The sequence below is a fragment of the Salvelinus namaycush genome, chromosome 3 (assembly GCF_016432855.1).
Source record: "Salvelinus namaycush isolate Seneca chromosome 3, SaNama_1.0, whole genome shotgun sequence".
Taxonomy (NCBI): Eukaryota; Metazoa; Chordata; class Actinopteri; order Salmoniformes; family Salmonidae; genus Salvelinus; species Salvelinus namaycush.
The window spans coordinates 39,152,443-39,168,153 of record NC_052309.1 but is presented as its reverse complement, the minus strand read 5'-3'; the positions used below and the strand labels follow the sequence as shown (position 1 = coordinate 39,168,153).

The 15,711-nt window shown below is 40.5% G+C and overlaps 2 protein-coding genes across 4 annotated transcripts in view; one reads left to right on the top strand and one right to left on the bottom strand.

The window, feature by feature from the left end:
• Window positions 1-10,807, top strand: part of LOC120031260 (endothelial cell-selective adhesion molecule-like) — a 61,816-nt gene extending 51,009 nt beyond the window's left edge. The window contains exons 2-7 of one of the 3 annotated variants that reach the window (XM_038976947.1): window positions 407-552; window positions 2,033-2,234; window positions 5,641-5,796; window positions 6,740-6,862; window positions 7,662-7,791; window positions 7,918-10,807. In XM_038976947.1, coding sequence (XP_038832875.1) covers window positions 407-552; window positions 2,033-2,234; window positions 5,641-5,796; window positions 6,740-6,862; window positions 7,662-7,791; window positions 7,918-8,446 — 1,286 coding nt within the window. In that variant the 3' untranslated portion in view covers window positions 8,447-10,807. Of the gene's footprint in view, window positions 1-406; window positions 553-2,032; window positions 2,235-5,640; window positions 5,797-6,739; window positions 6,863-7,661 lie in introns of all 3 variants that reach the window. The other 2 variants (XM_038976939.1, XM_038976953.1) reach the window with 2 other exon arrangements.
• A 3,258-nt stretch (window positions 10,808-14,065) lies between these two features.
• fez1 (fasciculation and elongation protein zeta 1 (zygin I)) overlaps window positions 14,066-15,711 on the bottom strand; it is a 30,470-nt gene continuing 28,824 nt past the window's right edge. Inside the window, exon 10 of the mRNA XM_038988971.1 lies at window positions 14,066-15,056. Coding sequence (XP_038844899.1) covers window positions 15,040-15,056 — 17 coding nt within the window. The 3' untranslated portion in view covers window positions 14,066-15,039. The remainder of the gene's footprint in view (window positions 15,057-15,711) is intronic.

Below are 15,711 nucleotides of genomic sequence, written 5' to 3'. Positions count from 1 at the left end.
TCAGGAGGAATGGGCTACCCCAAACGTTTGACTGAAGTTGAACAATTTGAAGGCAAAGCTACCAAATTGCTACCAAATACTAATTGAGTGTATGTAAACGTCTGATCCACTGGGAATGTGATGAAAGAAATAAAAGCTGAAATAAATCATTCTCTACTATTATTCTGACATTTCACCTTCTTAAAATAAAGTGGTGATCCTAACTGACCTAAGACAGGGAATTTTTACTAGGATTAAATGTCAGGAATTGTGAAACTGAGTTTAAATGTATTTGGCTAAGGTGTATGTACACTTCTGACTTCAACTGTATGCATGTATGTGTATGTATAATATAAATATTTTATATAAATCTTTGTTGAAAAGTGATATCCAAAGTATAAATAAAGTACCCCTCTCCCAACTCCAGGTGTGCTGGCCCAGATCCAGATGCCGCAGAGGACCATGGAAGTGATCGAGGGTCAGAAAGTGGTGCTGCAGGCCTGGTACAGCCCCAGCTCCATCACTGGCAAGAACACCGTTCTCTGGAACTTTGTGGCCAATAACACCCAACTGGTGAGTGTGTTTTAGGATCTGTTTTGTTGTGTGTGGTGCCTCTAGCATCTGTGCTGATCGTCTGACGATTTAAGGGCTGTCCTCACTTGAGATACGTACAGTAACTTGAACTTTTGCACCAAACATTAAGGCAAAGGCATATTTGCTGTGACATCATAAGTCTACAATAAAAGGTACCTGCGTTAGCTCTGCATACCAGTTACATACTTCCTTGTCAGAAGTACTTTGTACATGGAAAGGTTTTTTGGTGTAAAAATTTAACTAATCTGTAATATTGCATTTTTTTTAAGTCAACTTGAAATGATGAATGTATTATTTTGTTAGGTTTTGTTAATGTTAAACTCTGACTTCTGTGATACTTCACATCATTTGTCTGAGTATTCAGAAAAATATGTTTATGTTCTGTGCAGTTTTTGCTCAAGCTTCCAATGAAAACTGAAAATCTGACTTGCTTGGCCATCTGTGGCTATAACGTGGAGGATTATTATCATGAAGGATGTTTGACTGCTGTTATACTGTTAATCTGGCAAAGCTCTTCCTTTGGAAAACCTCCTAAATGAATCAAATAAAAGGCTTAACACTCCATCTATTCACTGTATTTTACCCTTGCTTGAAAATGCATAAATGTAACATTTCTGAAAATTAGGCCATCAAGTGAAACAATGCTAAACAAATCAAATCAAATGTATTTATATAGCCCTTCTTACATCAGCTGATATCTCAAAGTGCTGTACGGAAACCCAGCCTAAAACCCCAAACAGCAAGCAATGCAGGTGTAGAAGCACGGTGGCTAGGAAAAACTCCCTAGAAAGACCACTGAACAGAGTTGTGATTTTGGGGTTAGGTTGGTTTTAACCCTTTACAAAACATATTAAGCTGGCGAAAGTGAGCAGTGGGCCATAACTGTCATCTGACTTCTTCCCCAAAACTTACATCCACAGACAATGTTATCTAATGACCTATGTGGGTTTATTCTGTATGTTTGCTTATTCCAGATTATCCTACCATAGTATACAGACGGACCAAGTCCCAAAGGGGATCAAACAAACACAAAAAGTCCACTACAGTAGCATTCACCAGCAGTTGATTGGGAGATTGCAGTTGTTGGCCTTGAGATGGCAAGCTGCTTTGGCTAAAGGCCCAGTCATGGGGTGGTAGTCTGACATAACTAGAGAACCCTTATCTCAACTCTGAATTGGCCCGGTAGTCTTTAGCTCCAAAGGACTTGTTTGCATAAAGGTCCATATGATTTGAAAGAATGTGGATTTGTTATTATCTTCTAATCTTTTTGTCATATTTTAAAGTACTCTAATTATATTCCTACTCAATGCACTTTTCATGGCTCTATTAAGAACATAACATCAGCTAAGAGAACATCTTGTTAATGGCAGATGGTGTAAAATTAAGAAAAGGACAGGATTTTCGAGGGAGCTTTGCAACAATCTTCATGGCTCTTGTCCCCACCATCCACCCCACACAGATCATCTCGTACACCCCAGACTCGATCAGTTTTGGCAGCCCCCAGTTCGGGGAGCGCGTGGGCTTCACGGCCACCATGCCCTCGGCCAACCTGTCCCTGTACATCAACAACACGCAGGAGTCGGACTCAGGACGCTACCTCTGCCAGGTCATCATCCCCGGGGCCCAGGGCCTGACTGGAGAACTTAGCCTCAACGTCAATGGTAAGGACAAGGAGACCCCTTATGTAGTTCATGTAGTTATACAGCATGCCATCTGTGTATTCTTTATAAGAGCTGTATATGTAGAATGAGGCAATCATGTACATACAGTGCATTCTGAAAGTATTCAGACCGTTGTACTTTTTCTGCATTTTGTTACGTTACAGCCTTATTCTAAAATGGATTAAATAAAACATCAATCTACACACAATACCCCATAATGACATAGCAAAAACAGTTTTTTTGACTTTTTTGCGAAATATGTAAATGTGATATTTCACTAAGTATTCAGACCCTTTACTCAGTACTTTGTTGAAGCACCTTACAGCAGCGATTACAGCCTTGAGTATGACACTACAAGCTTAGCACACCTGTATTTGGGGAGTTTCTCCCATTCTTCTCTGCACATCCTCTCAAGCTCTGTCAGGTTGAATGGGGAGTGTCGCTGCACAGCTTTTTTCAGGTCTCCAAAGATGTTCGATCAGGTTCTGTGAGAGAAGAATGGGAGAAACTCCCCAAATAGAGGTGTACCAAGCTTGTAGCATCATACCCAAGAAGACTTGTGGCTGTAATCGCTGCCAAAGGGCTGGGCCACTCCAAGACATTCAGAGACTTGTCCCAAAGCCACTCCTGCATTGTCTTGACTGTGTGCTTAGGGTTGTTGTCCTGTTGGAAGGTGAACCGTCACGTCAGTCTGAGAACCTGCTCCAGAGTGCTCAGGACTTCATCAAGGATCCCTCTGTACTTTGCTCCGTTCATCTTTCTCTCTATCCTGACTAGTCTCCCAGTCCCTGCCACTGAAAAACATCCACTTAGGATGATGCATCCACCACCATGCTTCACCGTAGGGATGGTGCCAGGTTTCCTCCAGATGTGACGCTTGGAATTCAGGCCAAAGATTTACATTTTGGTTTCATCAGACCAGAGAATCTTGTTTCTCATGGTCAGAGTATTTTAAGTGCATTTTGGCAAACTCGAAGCAGGCTGTCGTACCTTTTACTGAGGAGTGGGTTCCGTCTGGCCACTATACCATAATGGCCTGATTGGTGGAGTGCTGCAGGGATGGTTGTAATTCTGGAAAGTTCTCCCATCTCCACAGAGGAACTCTGGCGCTCTGTCAGTCACCACCGGGTTCTTGGTCACCTCCCTGACCAAGGCCCTTCTTCCATTTAAGAATGATGGAGGGCACTTTGTTCTTGGGGCTCTTCAATGCTGCAGACATGTTATTGGTACCCTTCCCCAGATCGGTGCCTCTACACTCCTGTCTTGGAGCTCTACAGACAATTCTTTCGACCTCATGGTGTGGTTTTTACTTTGACATGCACTGTCAACTGTGGGACCTTATATAGACAAGTGTGTGCCTTTCCAAATCATGCCCAATCAATTGAATTTACCAAAGGTGGACTCCCAAGTTTTAGAAACATCTCAAGAATGATCAATGGGAACAGGATGCACCTGAGCTCAATTTTGAGTTTCATAGCAAAGGGTCTGAATACTTACAGTACCAGTCAAAAGTTTGGACACACCTACTCATTCAACGTTTTTTCTTTATTTTGACTAATTGTAGATTGTAGAATAATAGTGAAGACATCAAAACTATGAAATAACACATTTGGAATCATGTGGTAACCAAAATATATTTCCAGACACTTTGCATTCTCTCAACCAGCTTATGCTTTTCCAACAGTCATGGAGTTCTCACAAATGTTAAGCACTCGTTGGCTGCTTTTCCTTCACTCTGCGATCCATCTTATCCCAAACCATCTCAATTGGTTTGAGGTTGGGTGATTGTGGAGGCCAGGTCATCTGATGCAGCACTCCGTAACTCTCCTCCTTGGTCAAATAGCCCTTACTCAGCCTGGGGGTGTGTTTTGGGTCATTGTCCTGTTGAAAAACAAATGATAGTCCCACTAAGCGCAAACCAGATGGGATGGCGTGTTGCTGCAGAATGCTATGGTAGCCAAGTGGGCCTTGAATTCTAAATAAATCAGACAGTGTCACCAGCAACGCACCATCACACCTCCTTCCCTATGTTTCACGGTGGGAACCACACATGAGGAGAATATCCGTTAATATACTTTGCGTCTCACAAAGAAACAGCGGTTGGAAACAAAAATCTCAAATTTAGACTCATCAGACCAAAGGAGAGATTTCCACCGGTCTAATGTCCATTGCTCATGTTTCTTGGCCCAAGCAAGTCTCTTCTTATTATTGGTGTCCTTTAGTAGTGGTTTCTTTGCAACAATTCAACCACGTAGGCCTGATTCACACAGTCTCCTCTGAACAGTTGATGTTGAGATGTATCTGTTACTTGTACTCTGGTAAGCATTTATTTGGGCTGCAATTTCTGAGGCTGGTAACTCTAATGAACTTATCCTCTGCAGCAGAGGTAACTCTTGGTCTTCCTTTCCTGTGGCGGTCCTCATGAGAGACAGTTTCATCATAGCGCTTGATGGTTTTTGCATCTGCACTTGAAGAAACTTTCAAAATTCTTGACATTTTCCTGATTGACTGACCTAGATGTTTTAAAGTAATGATGGACTGTCATTTCTCTTTGCTTATTTGAGCTGTTCTTGCCATAATATGGACTTGGTATTTTACCAAATAGGTCTATCTTCTGTATACCCCCCTCCTTGTCACAACACAACTGATTGGCTCAAACGCATTAAGAAGGAAAGAAATTCCGCAAATCAACTTTTAACAAGGCACACCTGCTAATTGAAATGCATTCCAGGTGACTACCTAATGAAGCTGGTTGAAAGAATGCCAAGAATGTGCAAAGATGTCATCAAGGCAAAGGGTGGCTACTTAAGTATCTCAAATATAAAATATATTTTGATTACTACATGATTGGTTACTACATGATTCCATATGTGTTATTTCATTGTTTGATGTCTTCACTATTATTCTACAATGTAGACAAAAATAAAGCATAAAGAAAAACCCTGGAATGAGTAGGTATGTCCAAATTTTGACCGGTACTGTATGTAAATAAGGAATTTCTGGGTGGGTCTTCTCGAAAAACCTGTTTTTTGCTTTGCGATTTTGGGGTTGTGTGTGTAGATTGGTGAGAATTTTTTTATTTTTATTTTTTATTTTTTTTATGTAATCCATTTTAGAATAAGGCTGTAACGTAACAAATGTGGAAAAAGGGAAGGGGTGCACACAGGTGCGCGCACACTTCCAGATGTGCTGTACTTGCAGTTATACCCACATATAGTACATGCGCACCACATACCTGTACACACATGTACCTGCATGTATCTTAAAACAAAAAGTTTGTCAGTTTGCCACTACCCTAAATCCTAAACATTATTTTATCTGTTATTATTCAAATACTGTCTCTAACTCAGCATCTCATCACAAATGGTCAACTAACTATCTCTTAAACCTCTCTCCTCTGTCTCAGTCCCTCCTGCTGTCCCAGAGTGCTCTCTGTCAGGGAAGCCAGTTCTGAAGGGCAATGTCACACTGAGCTGCAAGTCTAAGTCAGGAAAGCCCATCCCAATGTACAAGTGGAAGAAGACCAGCCCCCCGTCCGAGGTCTTCTTCTCTCCCATGCTCAGTGAGTAACTACCTGCTGCCTGACATCTGGAACATGGTGGTCTAGCTTTATTAACCAACATCCTAAGAATTTTTCGGGGGTTACTATGAAATAGTGTATTTATTGTAATTGTCCTGTATTTCAGCTAGTGTGCTCTATTTCTACAATTTGATGAGAATAAGAACTTTGAGAGTACTGTAATAGTATGTAGTTCAGCCAAGTTGTTGTAAGCACCTAATGTGAGTTGTTCTGGATTAGAAAGGTACTGTATCTACAATAAGCAAATGGAATGACAAAGCAGAGGGTATAACTTTGCCAGAGCTTTTGGAAAGTGAAATGTGAATTGAGACACTCAGGTCTCACTTTACATGATGTGTCCTAAAGTTACAGGTGCTAGGTAATGAGTGTAACCGCATCCAGGTATAACAATTGTGTGAGTTATTTCAATCTGTATTTAGTAATACACTACATATGTATTATGTGGCTACCATGTATCTAAGGACACTTAATGTAAAATGGCACAGGCAATCAAAAGGATGGTGAATAAACACATCTGAGTTTCTTTTGGTATGCCTGTGTCATTGTTCTGTTCTGACTTGGAGATTTAGCGGGTAATCTGTTTGGAACAAGATTAAAGCACAGATGAGGTTGAATCCTCATTTGACTCTCCTCAAATGCACTCGTTTGAACCTCTCTTCCAAACGCATAGTCAGTGTTCCCATAGTTAGATCAATTATTTCCTCTCCTTTATGGTATGCAATAATTAGATGGGTATCCCACATTGTTTGGTACATTTTATTTTCTGGTTAGTAGGGATTAAATTTGAGGAATTTCATATGACCAATGCACGGTGTCCATATAAGGACAGCCACAGTCTCTCAGTAGGACTGACAATGCTGTCCTAATATGGACACTGTATAAGTTTATATCTCTCTCTCTCTGTATGTGTGTGCGTGCATTACAGATGAAAAAACGGGCACGCTGAAGCTGAGCAACTTGAGCAGCAGCATGTCGGGGAAGTACGTTTGTACGGCCAGCAACACAGCTGGCAATGACAGCTGCTACATCAACCTGGAGGTCATTACCTGTACGTACTGAAGTACCCACATGACTCACTATACACTATATGGACCAGTCAGAATGTAGAGAAATGTGCATACTAATTTTGTTGACTCCTGGTATGTGAAATGGCTTAGAAAACCAGAGCATGCAGATATCCAGAGCAAGTAATTAAGAATGAATTTTAATCGGGACTGATGCACTGCCCTTCACTTAATTGTGCATTCCTCTAAAAAGGGTGTAATGCACATTTCACGTTTATAAAAAAATAAATGTTTTATATATATATATATATATAATTTATTTATATATCTATAGTTTTGTTGAAATTCCTGCACTAGGTAGCTAAGTCATCTCTCTCTCTCATCTAGGACCCACTAAAGTTTATTTCCTCAAAAAGTGGTCTGGTAGACTCTAAATTAGATGCAATAAAGCTTTTTTTTTTTAAGGAAACATCAATTTGGTGGAAAAGGCAATGCAGGGATGCTGTTCTGTTAAATAAATTCATCGAAATTTAATGAGGTTTAATAGCCTTTTTTGTATGTACGTTCTTTGTGTCTTTAGACTTCCACAAAGAAGTCAACTCTGCCTAGTCCTTTAAAAACACTGAACAGTCACAGGCTGCTGTTCTTGCACTGTTGGGGGAAGAGAGCTGAGTAGAGTTCATGTAAAAACAGAACTAATGTACAAAAACATGACACTACAGCAGTTTTATTATCGTTTCAACCACAAAGGCTCTTGATCCGGCTAAAGTTGTTATTTACCCTGGAGAGTGACGGTACTATTCCACAAATCTGTAGTGCAAATGTGTATGTGTGTTTCCCCAGCGACTAATGCAGGGATGATTGCTGGAGCCACGGTGGGCTCTGTGTTGGTCTTCATATTCATCATCCTCTTCCTCGTCTACCTTCTGAGGCGAAAGAGAGACTATGAAGAGGAACGGGCCAACGACATCAAGTTAGACTCCCTTTCACAATATTTCTGTGTTGCATGCGTTCATGTGCCCAAATGCATGTCAGCCAGTCTCTCACCCCTTGCTCCCTCTCTCTTTCCCTCCTCTCTTTTTCCCCTCTTCATCCCCAGGGAGGACGCTCAGGCGCCCAAGCGCATCTCGTGGGCCAAGAGCGCCGGCTCAGGATCGGACGTGGTCTCCAAGAACGGCACACTCTCCTCCATCACCACCACTGCCAACAGGCCCCACCAGAGGGAGCCCTCGTCCCAGCACCACCACCACAACCACCACCTCCAGCATTATCCCCAACGCCCTCCCTCTGACACAGCCTCCATCATCACAGCCACAGGCAGCGTCTCTGGCTACCGCGCTGGACCACGCCACGGAGCATCCACCCACGGCCATGCCGTGCCGGACTACGGCTACAACGTGGCTACACCCCTGCCCCGTGTTCAACCGGCTAATTCTGCAGCATCCAGTGCCAACGGTAGCCCCATGCCCAGAACCAAGCACCCACAGTCCTATACCCAGCCCCAGGCAGCACCTGCTTCCCCGCGCCCACCACCTCTGCCCACCATTGTGACTGCGTCCAACATCTCCCGCATGGGAGGGGTGCCCATCATGGTGCCAGCTCAGAACCAGGCTGGCTCGCTGGTGTAACGCCAGTCTGCCATGGTGCATTGTCCCTTTACCCTTCAACGCTGTACTTACACACGTAGATTTTCAAAAGGAAAAGATTCAACTGCCACTAAGATATGTCTAACTCGAGCATTAAAGCTTGAATTGGCCTTTGAGAAGCTGGGGCATTTGATCCGGTCAAAATGCAGTGAGGTCATTAGTAAGACCTTAAAAGAGATGGACTGTGTTGCTACATAAGGCAGTTTTATTTAATTAAGTATATGGAAATACTTTTTTTTTTTTACACTTTTTATACTCCGTTTGTATGCTAAGGATGCATAGATCTGGATTTCATACATTTGTGCAGTATCTTTTTTTAAATTATTATTGTACTATCAATCAATGTATTTTTTACAAAGTTTTCCAATGCAACTTTTTTCGTGGTTGTATTTACTCTATCTACCACGTCCTATGAAGGCCATTCGATGACATCACTTTAAAATGGGGACAAGATGTCATGACACCCACTGGTCAATGCGTGTGTGTTGCCTGTGTATTACAGCAAGAACAGTCAATGCGTGGATCCCACTGATGTTTTACTTTATGCATTACGCGGAGATTGTATCGATATGACAACTGTAGATTAGGACCAAATATAAATATATATGTTTAATTGTCACATACACGGATAGGTGCAGTGAAATGTGTTTTACAGGGTCAGCAATAGTAGTGCTGCACCCCTGGAGCAAATTAGGGTTATGTGCCTTGCTCAAGGGCACATTGACAGATTTTCACCTTGTTGGCTGGGGTATTCGAACGCTTTAAGCGCTAGGCTACCTGCCGCCCTGTGCTTCAAACCAAATTTGCATATATTATTAATTTTATTCTCAAATATGGTGGACTACTGCTGAATACCTGTCTAGCCACATGCAGTTAAGAAAGTTTAAAAAAAGACTGGGCATACTAGAATGATATTTTCTGCAACATTTTCTAAATCCTAGGTAATCGTTGCCTTTTCATGTACCTTGTATAAAACTTCATGCCAATGCTCTTTAGACACAGCGCTTAAAACATTACTATTTTACTGCATAGGAATAGCTTATAGTATAAAATACAATTTGACACATTACATTTGAATTTATCAGCTAAGATAGTGGTTATATATGGTTCCACCATTGAGTTGTAATGATTTTTGGTTGCTCTCCACAAGGAAATTGTAAATAAGATATTTACTATTTTTCTTTCGATTGTATTTGAGGCTATTCGTTGAATCGTATGTGACGGACTGGATACAAAACCAAAGAGGTTTCAACTTGTCAACATCCCAAGCTGATGACAAATATATTAATGGATAATAGACCCAAAAGGTGTTACATCAAATGAGTCTAATATGAGGCATAAAAGATACAAGGCATAAAACAATTACAAAGGGATTTTGGCTATGTCACTGATCAAACTACCCTTGAGTCAATCTGGACTTCTTTTGATAGCATTTACTTTGGCAAAACTCTACTGTCCAATTTTTACCCTTAGTCTTGATGGCTCTATTCAGACATGTCTGTGTGTAGCAAGGTAATATTGTTCCGCTAGGTTATGAACAAGATACTTGTAGTAGATCCAAGAAACAAAGCGTGGCACACAAGGCTACACATTAAATATGCAGTGGAGGTTTGTGTCACTTTAAATCCGGGGACTGGTTCATATTAATGGCTGGAGTTAAATGAATAGAACAGCTTAAATGAAGCATGTAGGTTTTCCTTCTAAGCCTATCCTCAACCTCTGTATCACTGGAGAATAGCTATTGCCAGTACACTGGAGCAGAGAGACACTGTTGGAGCTAGGAACACAAGCATTTCGCTACACCTGCAATAACATCTGATAAACATGTGTATGCGACCAATAAAATTTGATTTGATGTAAGACACCGTCTTATGTCCGTTTTATGCGCACAGAAGGTCAGACAGGAAGAAAAGCCAAATGCTAAAAAGGATTAGCCACAACATCACAGAGGATGTGACAATTTTTGTTGTATGTGACATACTTGTATGTGTAGTGGTATTCAATGGCAAATGCTTTTGCTGTTTTAAAGATGGAAAAATATGAAACAATGTTCAAGACTGGCCTTTTGTGATACTGTAATGTATATGCATTATGTAATACAGGGATAGAATTACAAAACAAACACAAAATGATAACATTGAATATCACAGAACATCTTATAAATACTAGTAATCGATTAGTTATAACTGATAATGGAACGTAAGAAGACACACTGATGGCTGTTGTGCTAATGTATGTATATATGCTCAACCATAGACAAATATGTACAGTGTTTAAGTTTCTTCAACTTATATGTATATTGAAAATACTCTATCAATATTTTTAATTAAAAGATGAATGGTTGTAAAGGTGTATAATTGATTTATTTTACCACCTGGAGAAAGCATTACACCTGTATGATCCAATAACCAATATCTCAGACCGGATGAGTAACAATGAATGTGTGAAGGCCTACGACATTATGGGCCGTATCTTAAATGAACTTGTCATCAGTGCATTATTATGTTAAGAAAAAAGGTTGTTTAGATTGCTCTTTTTGATGTCGCCACCCTGTGGCCTAAATATAACATTGCAGTTTGCATTCACTCCTGCCGTCTATGGGTTGTAAAGATTATTGCATACAAAAATGGGGGAAAGACACGCAGTATATGGATTCCAAGATATGAAAACGTACTGAAATGGATCCAAATGTAACACTCAGGACCAGTTTCCTCAGTTGAAAGAGTTTTCTAGTCCACGACTAATCTGTCTGGGAGGCTGATCCTTCTCACTGGGCACACCAAGTCATTTCAATGTGGATATTTAGGTAATATTTGATTGAGACGTTGAGCAATAACATTACAACCTATATTCACCCACTCAAAAAGAAAGCCAAAAGTTTGTTGAATTTTCAATGTGTTATAGCAATGCTTTCAACCATCTAAACGCAGAACTAAATTCCAATTGAAAAACAATGTCATAGTTTTGGTTTGGTTGTCACCCAAATGTCTATCACTGCCTTCAACCATTTTAAAGCGCAGCAAAATTCAAATGAGAATACGAAGTCAGATGTTTATTTATACAACAGATAAATGTGTTATCACTGTGCTTCATCAAATTACCTGCATTGCAGTTGAGATTACATGAAAGTACATGGTGCAAGTGCTCAATGACATTCTGCGCAGATTATTACCGCAATTGTGAAGTTCTCCACAAACCTGCGACCAAGGCCTGTGTCACGGTTGGGATTTAGGGGGCCTGGCTCGCCCTACCAAAACCTTGCCCGTCCAAATAAGGTATTGAAATGTTGATCATTTATTTGAGCGAGATACGTGCCGACACTCATAAATCTCATATAAAGCATCGGAGCGATAGAAACCGCTCCACTCTGTCTCAGCATGGATAGACCATGTATCTGATGATGTCTGGACAAAAAAAATATGGCATCTCATACTATTTCTGTCCAGACATGAGCATCTCGTCATTATACAGATCTCTGGTTTCAGCCATTTGCAAATTGGAAAGGAAAGTGGGCGAGTCCACGGTTCAGATGCTGGCTTTCCCTAAAGTAAATTGATGTTTTACCAAATTTATATAATTACTCTTGTCTTTGATCATATTTGATCATATTACTCCCGTGCTAGCCTCTCTAAACTGGCTTCCTGTTAAGGCAAGGGCTGATTTCAAGGTTTTACTGCTAACCTACGAAGCATTACATGGGCTTTCTCCTACCTATCTTTCCGATTTGGTCCTGCCGTACATACCTACACGTATGCTACGGTCACAAGACGCAGGCCTCCTTATTGACCCTAGAATTTCTAAGCAAACAGCTGGAGGCAGGGCTTTCACCTATAGAGCTCCATTTTTATGGAATGGTCTGCCTATCCATGTGAGAGACGCAGACTCGGTCTCAACCTTTAAGTCTTTATTGAAGACTCATCCCTTCAGTAGGTCCTATGATTGAGTGTAGTCTGGCCCAGGAGTGTGAAGGTGAACGGAAAGGCACTGGAGCAACTAGCGGTTGCTAGAGATCACAGGAGGCTGGTTGCACCTTAATTTGGAACGGAATAAATTAAATGGTATTGAACACGTTTCCACGTCTTGTTTTTATAAGAAACATTGTTGGAAATTCCAAACTGTTTGCATAGCCAAGTTAAGCCAATTTACATACAGCACTGACACACACACACACACCCCACCAGACCTGCCACCAGGGGTCTTTTCACCGTCCCCATGTCCAGAACAAATTCAAGGAAACGTACAGTATTATACCGTCATAAGTGCATGGAACTCCCATCTTATATAGCGCAAGTGAACAGCAAACCTTGTTTCAAAAAACAAATAAAGTTACACCTCACGTAACTACGCCTCTACCCCATGTGACCTATTTGTTGTAAGTACTAAAATGTATGTGTAACTGATAGGTGCACACACACACACTACATGTTCATGTTTTAAATGTACTGTATGTAAATTGTAAAGTATTTTGTCTGTAATGTCTTTTTTGTTATGTCGGACCCCTGTAAGACTAGCTGTCACCATTGGCGTCGGCTAATGGGGATCCTAAGAAATCAAATCACATCAAACATATGGTTTCCATGTGTTTGATACCATTCCATTTACTCCATTCCAGCCCTTATGAGCCATCCTCCCCTAAACAGCCTCCTGTACTAGACACAGCTCAAGTCAAGACAGAAAGGCAGTGGTGTATTCATGGATGCCAAGAGAAGCCAGGCTTCCCCCAAAGCTAAGTCATTTTTGGTTGAGATGGAGATGTGAATCAACACATCAATTATTAATTTGTAGACAAACTGAAATTAAAGCCATAGGCTAACTAAGTCAGTGGCACAGATGGAACTATCCAAACAGAAGATACAGTATATCTCCTTCAAATGTTGATATTTGGTTGCGTTGACATCCAAACACAATTCAATGTCACTAAATATCATTACATTTGAAATCAACGAGCTTGAAACCCTAGGCCTATTGTATTATCTATTTTTTGTTGAATTCTGGGTTGAATTTAAACAACTGTTGATGACTGCAAATGCTATATAGGCCTAAAAGCATAATTGATGATAAATAAGTGTCACATTTCATTTGCTCTTTGGAATGAATTAGCAATAGTGAATCTATTTAGTTTTTAGGTAGAGGTCTTTCAGCAATCATTCTCACAATAGCACATTGGTAATAGTCAGTGACAAATATCATAGCTAAACAGCGATGGACTTGGTTAAAACCCTGGATGGTAGACCAAAGGGGAGCAGTAAGATAGTTCAATTCTCCAGTAGGAAGTGCTGCCCACACTTTCTGATCGTGGATATAACGTTGAAGATCTGATGTTGTTTTAAAGATACAAGTTCAACATATTTTTTACAAGGTTCCTTGATGTTGAAATTTCATTACCATGACGACCTAGTCCTGTGGTTGAAATTTCACCCTTAAAACAACCGTTTATGTTGATGACTTTTTTCAAATCCAATGTCTTTTCCACGTAGATTCCATGTCACAATACGTTGACGAATTATGTTAAAACAACGTGGAGGTTGTTCCCAGTGGGTTGTGTTGCCTTGATTCAGTCAGCAGAGGAGAAGGGACAAAAAAAACACGTCTGGCACACAGTTTTAGGGTAGCATGTTTATTTGAACTTGCGATTAGCAATGTAGTATTCTCCTACGTGGCTCACAGGAATTCATAAATAAGTAGGCCTATACCGTATTCAAATGAGCCCATGTCATCAGTGACAATGAAAACTCAATGATAAAACTCCATGTGACAGAATGGGGTGACACACTGATTATTCATTAAATAAAATAAACAAAACAGTACATGATGGCCTACATGAAATATTAGATCACAGTAAAAAGAAATTATCAAAAGTCTGAAGAGCACTGAATATTCAAACATTATTGGTTGAAATAACAAAAACATTCAAATATACTGCACCCGTAATATTAAGCTACAGTACTAGCATGGCAGAAAAGGTAAATGGCTTTTTTATTCAAATTTGTTAAGTTTACAGGTTATTGTCCTCGAATAATGAGAGAAATGTTCAGTCCAGATTTCCTACATTTAAATTGAACCCATCAATCCTGAATAATCTGTACAAGGTGACATATGGGTAGACAGACAAAATGGCATAAGAACCAAACCCCTTTTAGGCCTGAGGTACAGTGAAGTAAAACATAGCCATGTGAATATCTGATATCAAATCATCTCTGTAAAAAATAGAAAATAAAACTAAAAACGAATCCCTGTATAACTGTGTGGTCAGTATTAGCTTATCATGCTCTGAAAAGAGATCAGTAAGTCAGTTCTTCAACGGGGGTACAGTGGCCCCATACACTAGTATTCAGGCGGCTGCCATTTTGGCTCTGGACAGATCTTAGTGTGCAGGAAGGACAAGGTGAGCTCAGCAAAAGGCAGTAGTTTTATTACATGAGTAAGGTACAATGATTTAGATGGTAATGACCCATGGCTGATTATGAAACAGGGGGGAGCTCATGCAGCTTGGACTGGAGGAGGGGTGGAGGGTTACCAGATTGGAGAGCCCTCTCCGAAGTCTCCGTCAGAGAGCAGCCCATGGCTTGAATTCTTTAAGTGGGACACAGCACTGGAGAAGAAAAATAGATTGATAATTAGGAATACTTCAATCATCGTTATAATAATTATCATCATAATGTCATCACCTAGTCTTCGTCAACTGTGCTAATCAAATTAACTGAAAAACATTATACATTTTTTTTTTCTTACCGGCACATTTCAAATTAAATAAGTTCAGACAGGAAATTCACATTAATCTAACCATTTATTAGAAAATAGAAGACACCCCATTACCATTATATAAACTACAGGCAGTGAGAGAGATATTCCAATCCCCCTGATGGTAACAAAACCAAACGGGTGGAGGCTGGGGTGGTGGTAGGCTAGCAGAAAACAGACAACGCATAGCAGGAGGCAGCAATAGTTGCAGCAGCAACATTAAGCACCAAAGACATGCCAAGCATTCAGCTTAGCTTGGTCCTTTGGTATAGCATGGCGCATGAAATGCCAGGGTAGTGGGTTTGATTCATGGGACCACTCATACGTAAAATGTATGCATGCTTGACTAAGTCACTTTGGATAAAAGTGGCTGCTAAATGGCATATATTTATATTATTATAGTGGAGTCGCAATGCAGCAGCAGATGATGTGTGTGCAGATCTGGTCAATTTAAATAGCCATATTAGGGTAGGAAGTGTTGTTTGAATCCGATTGGTGCAATCTCA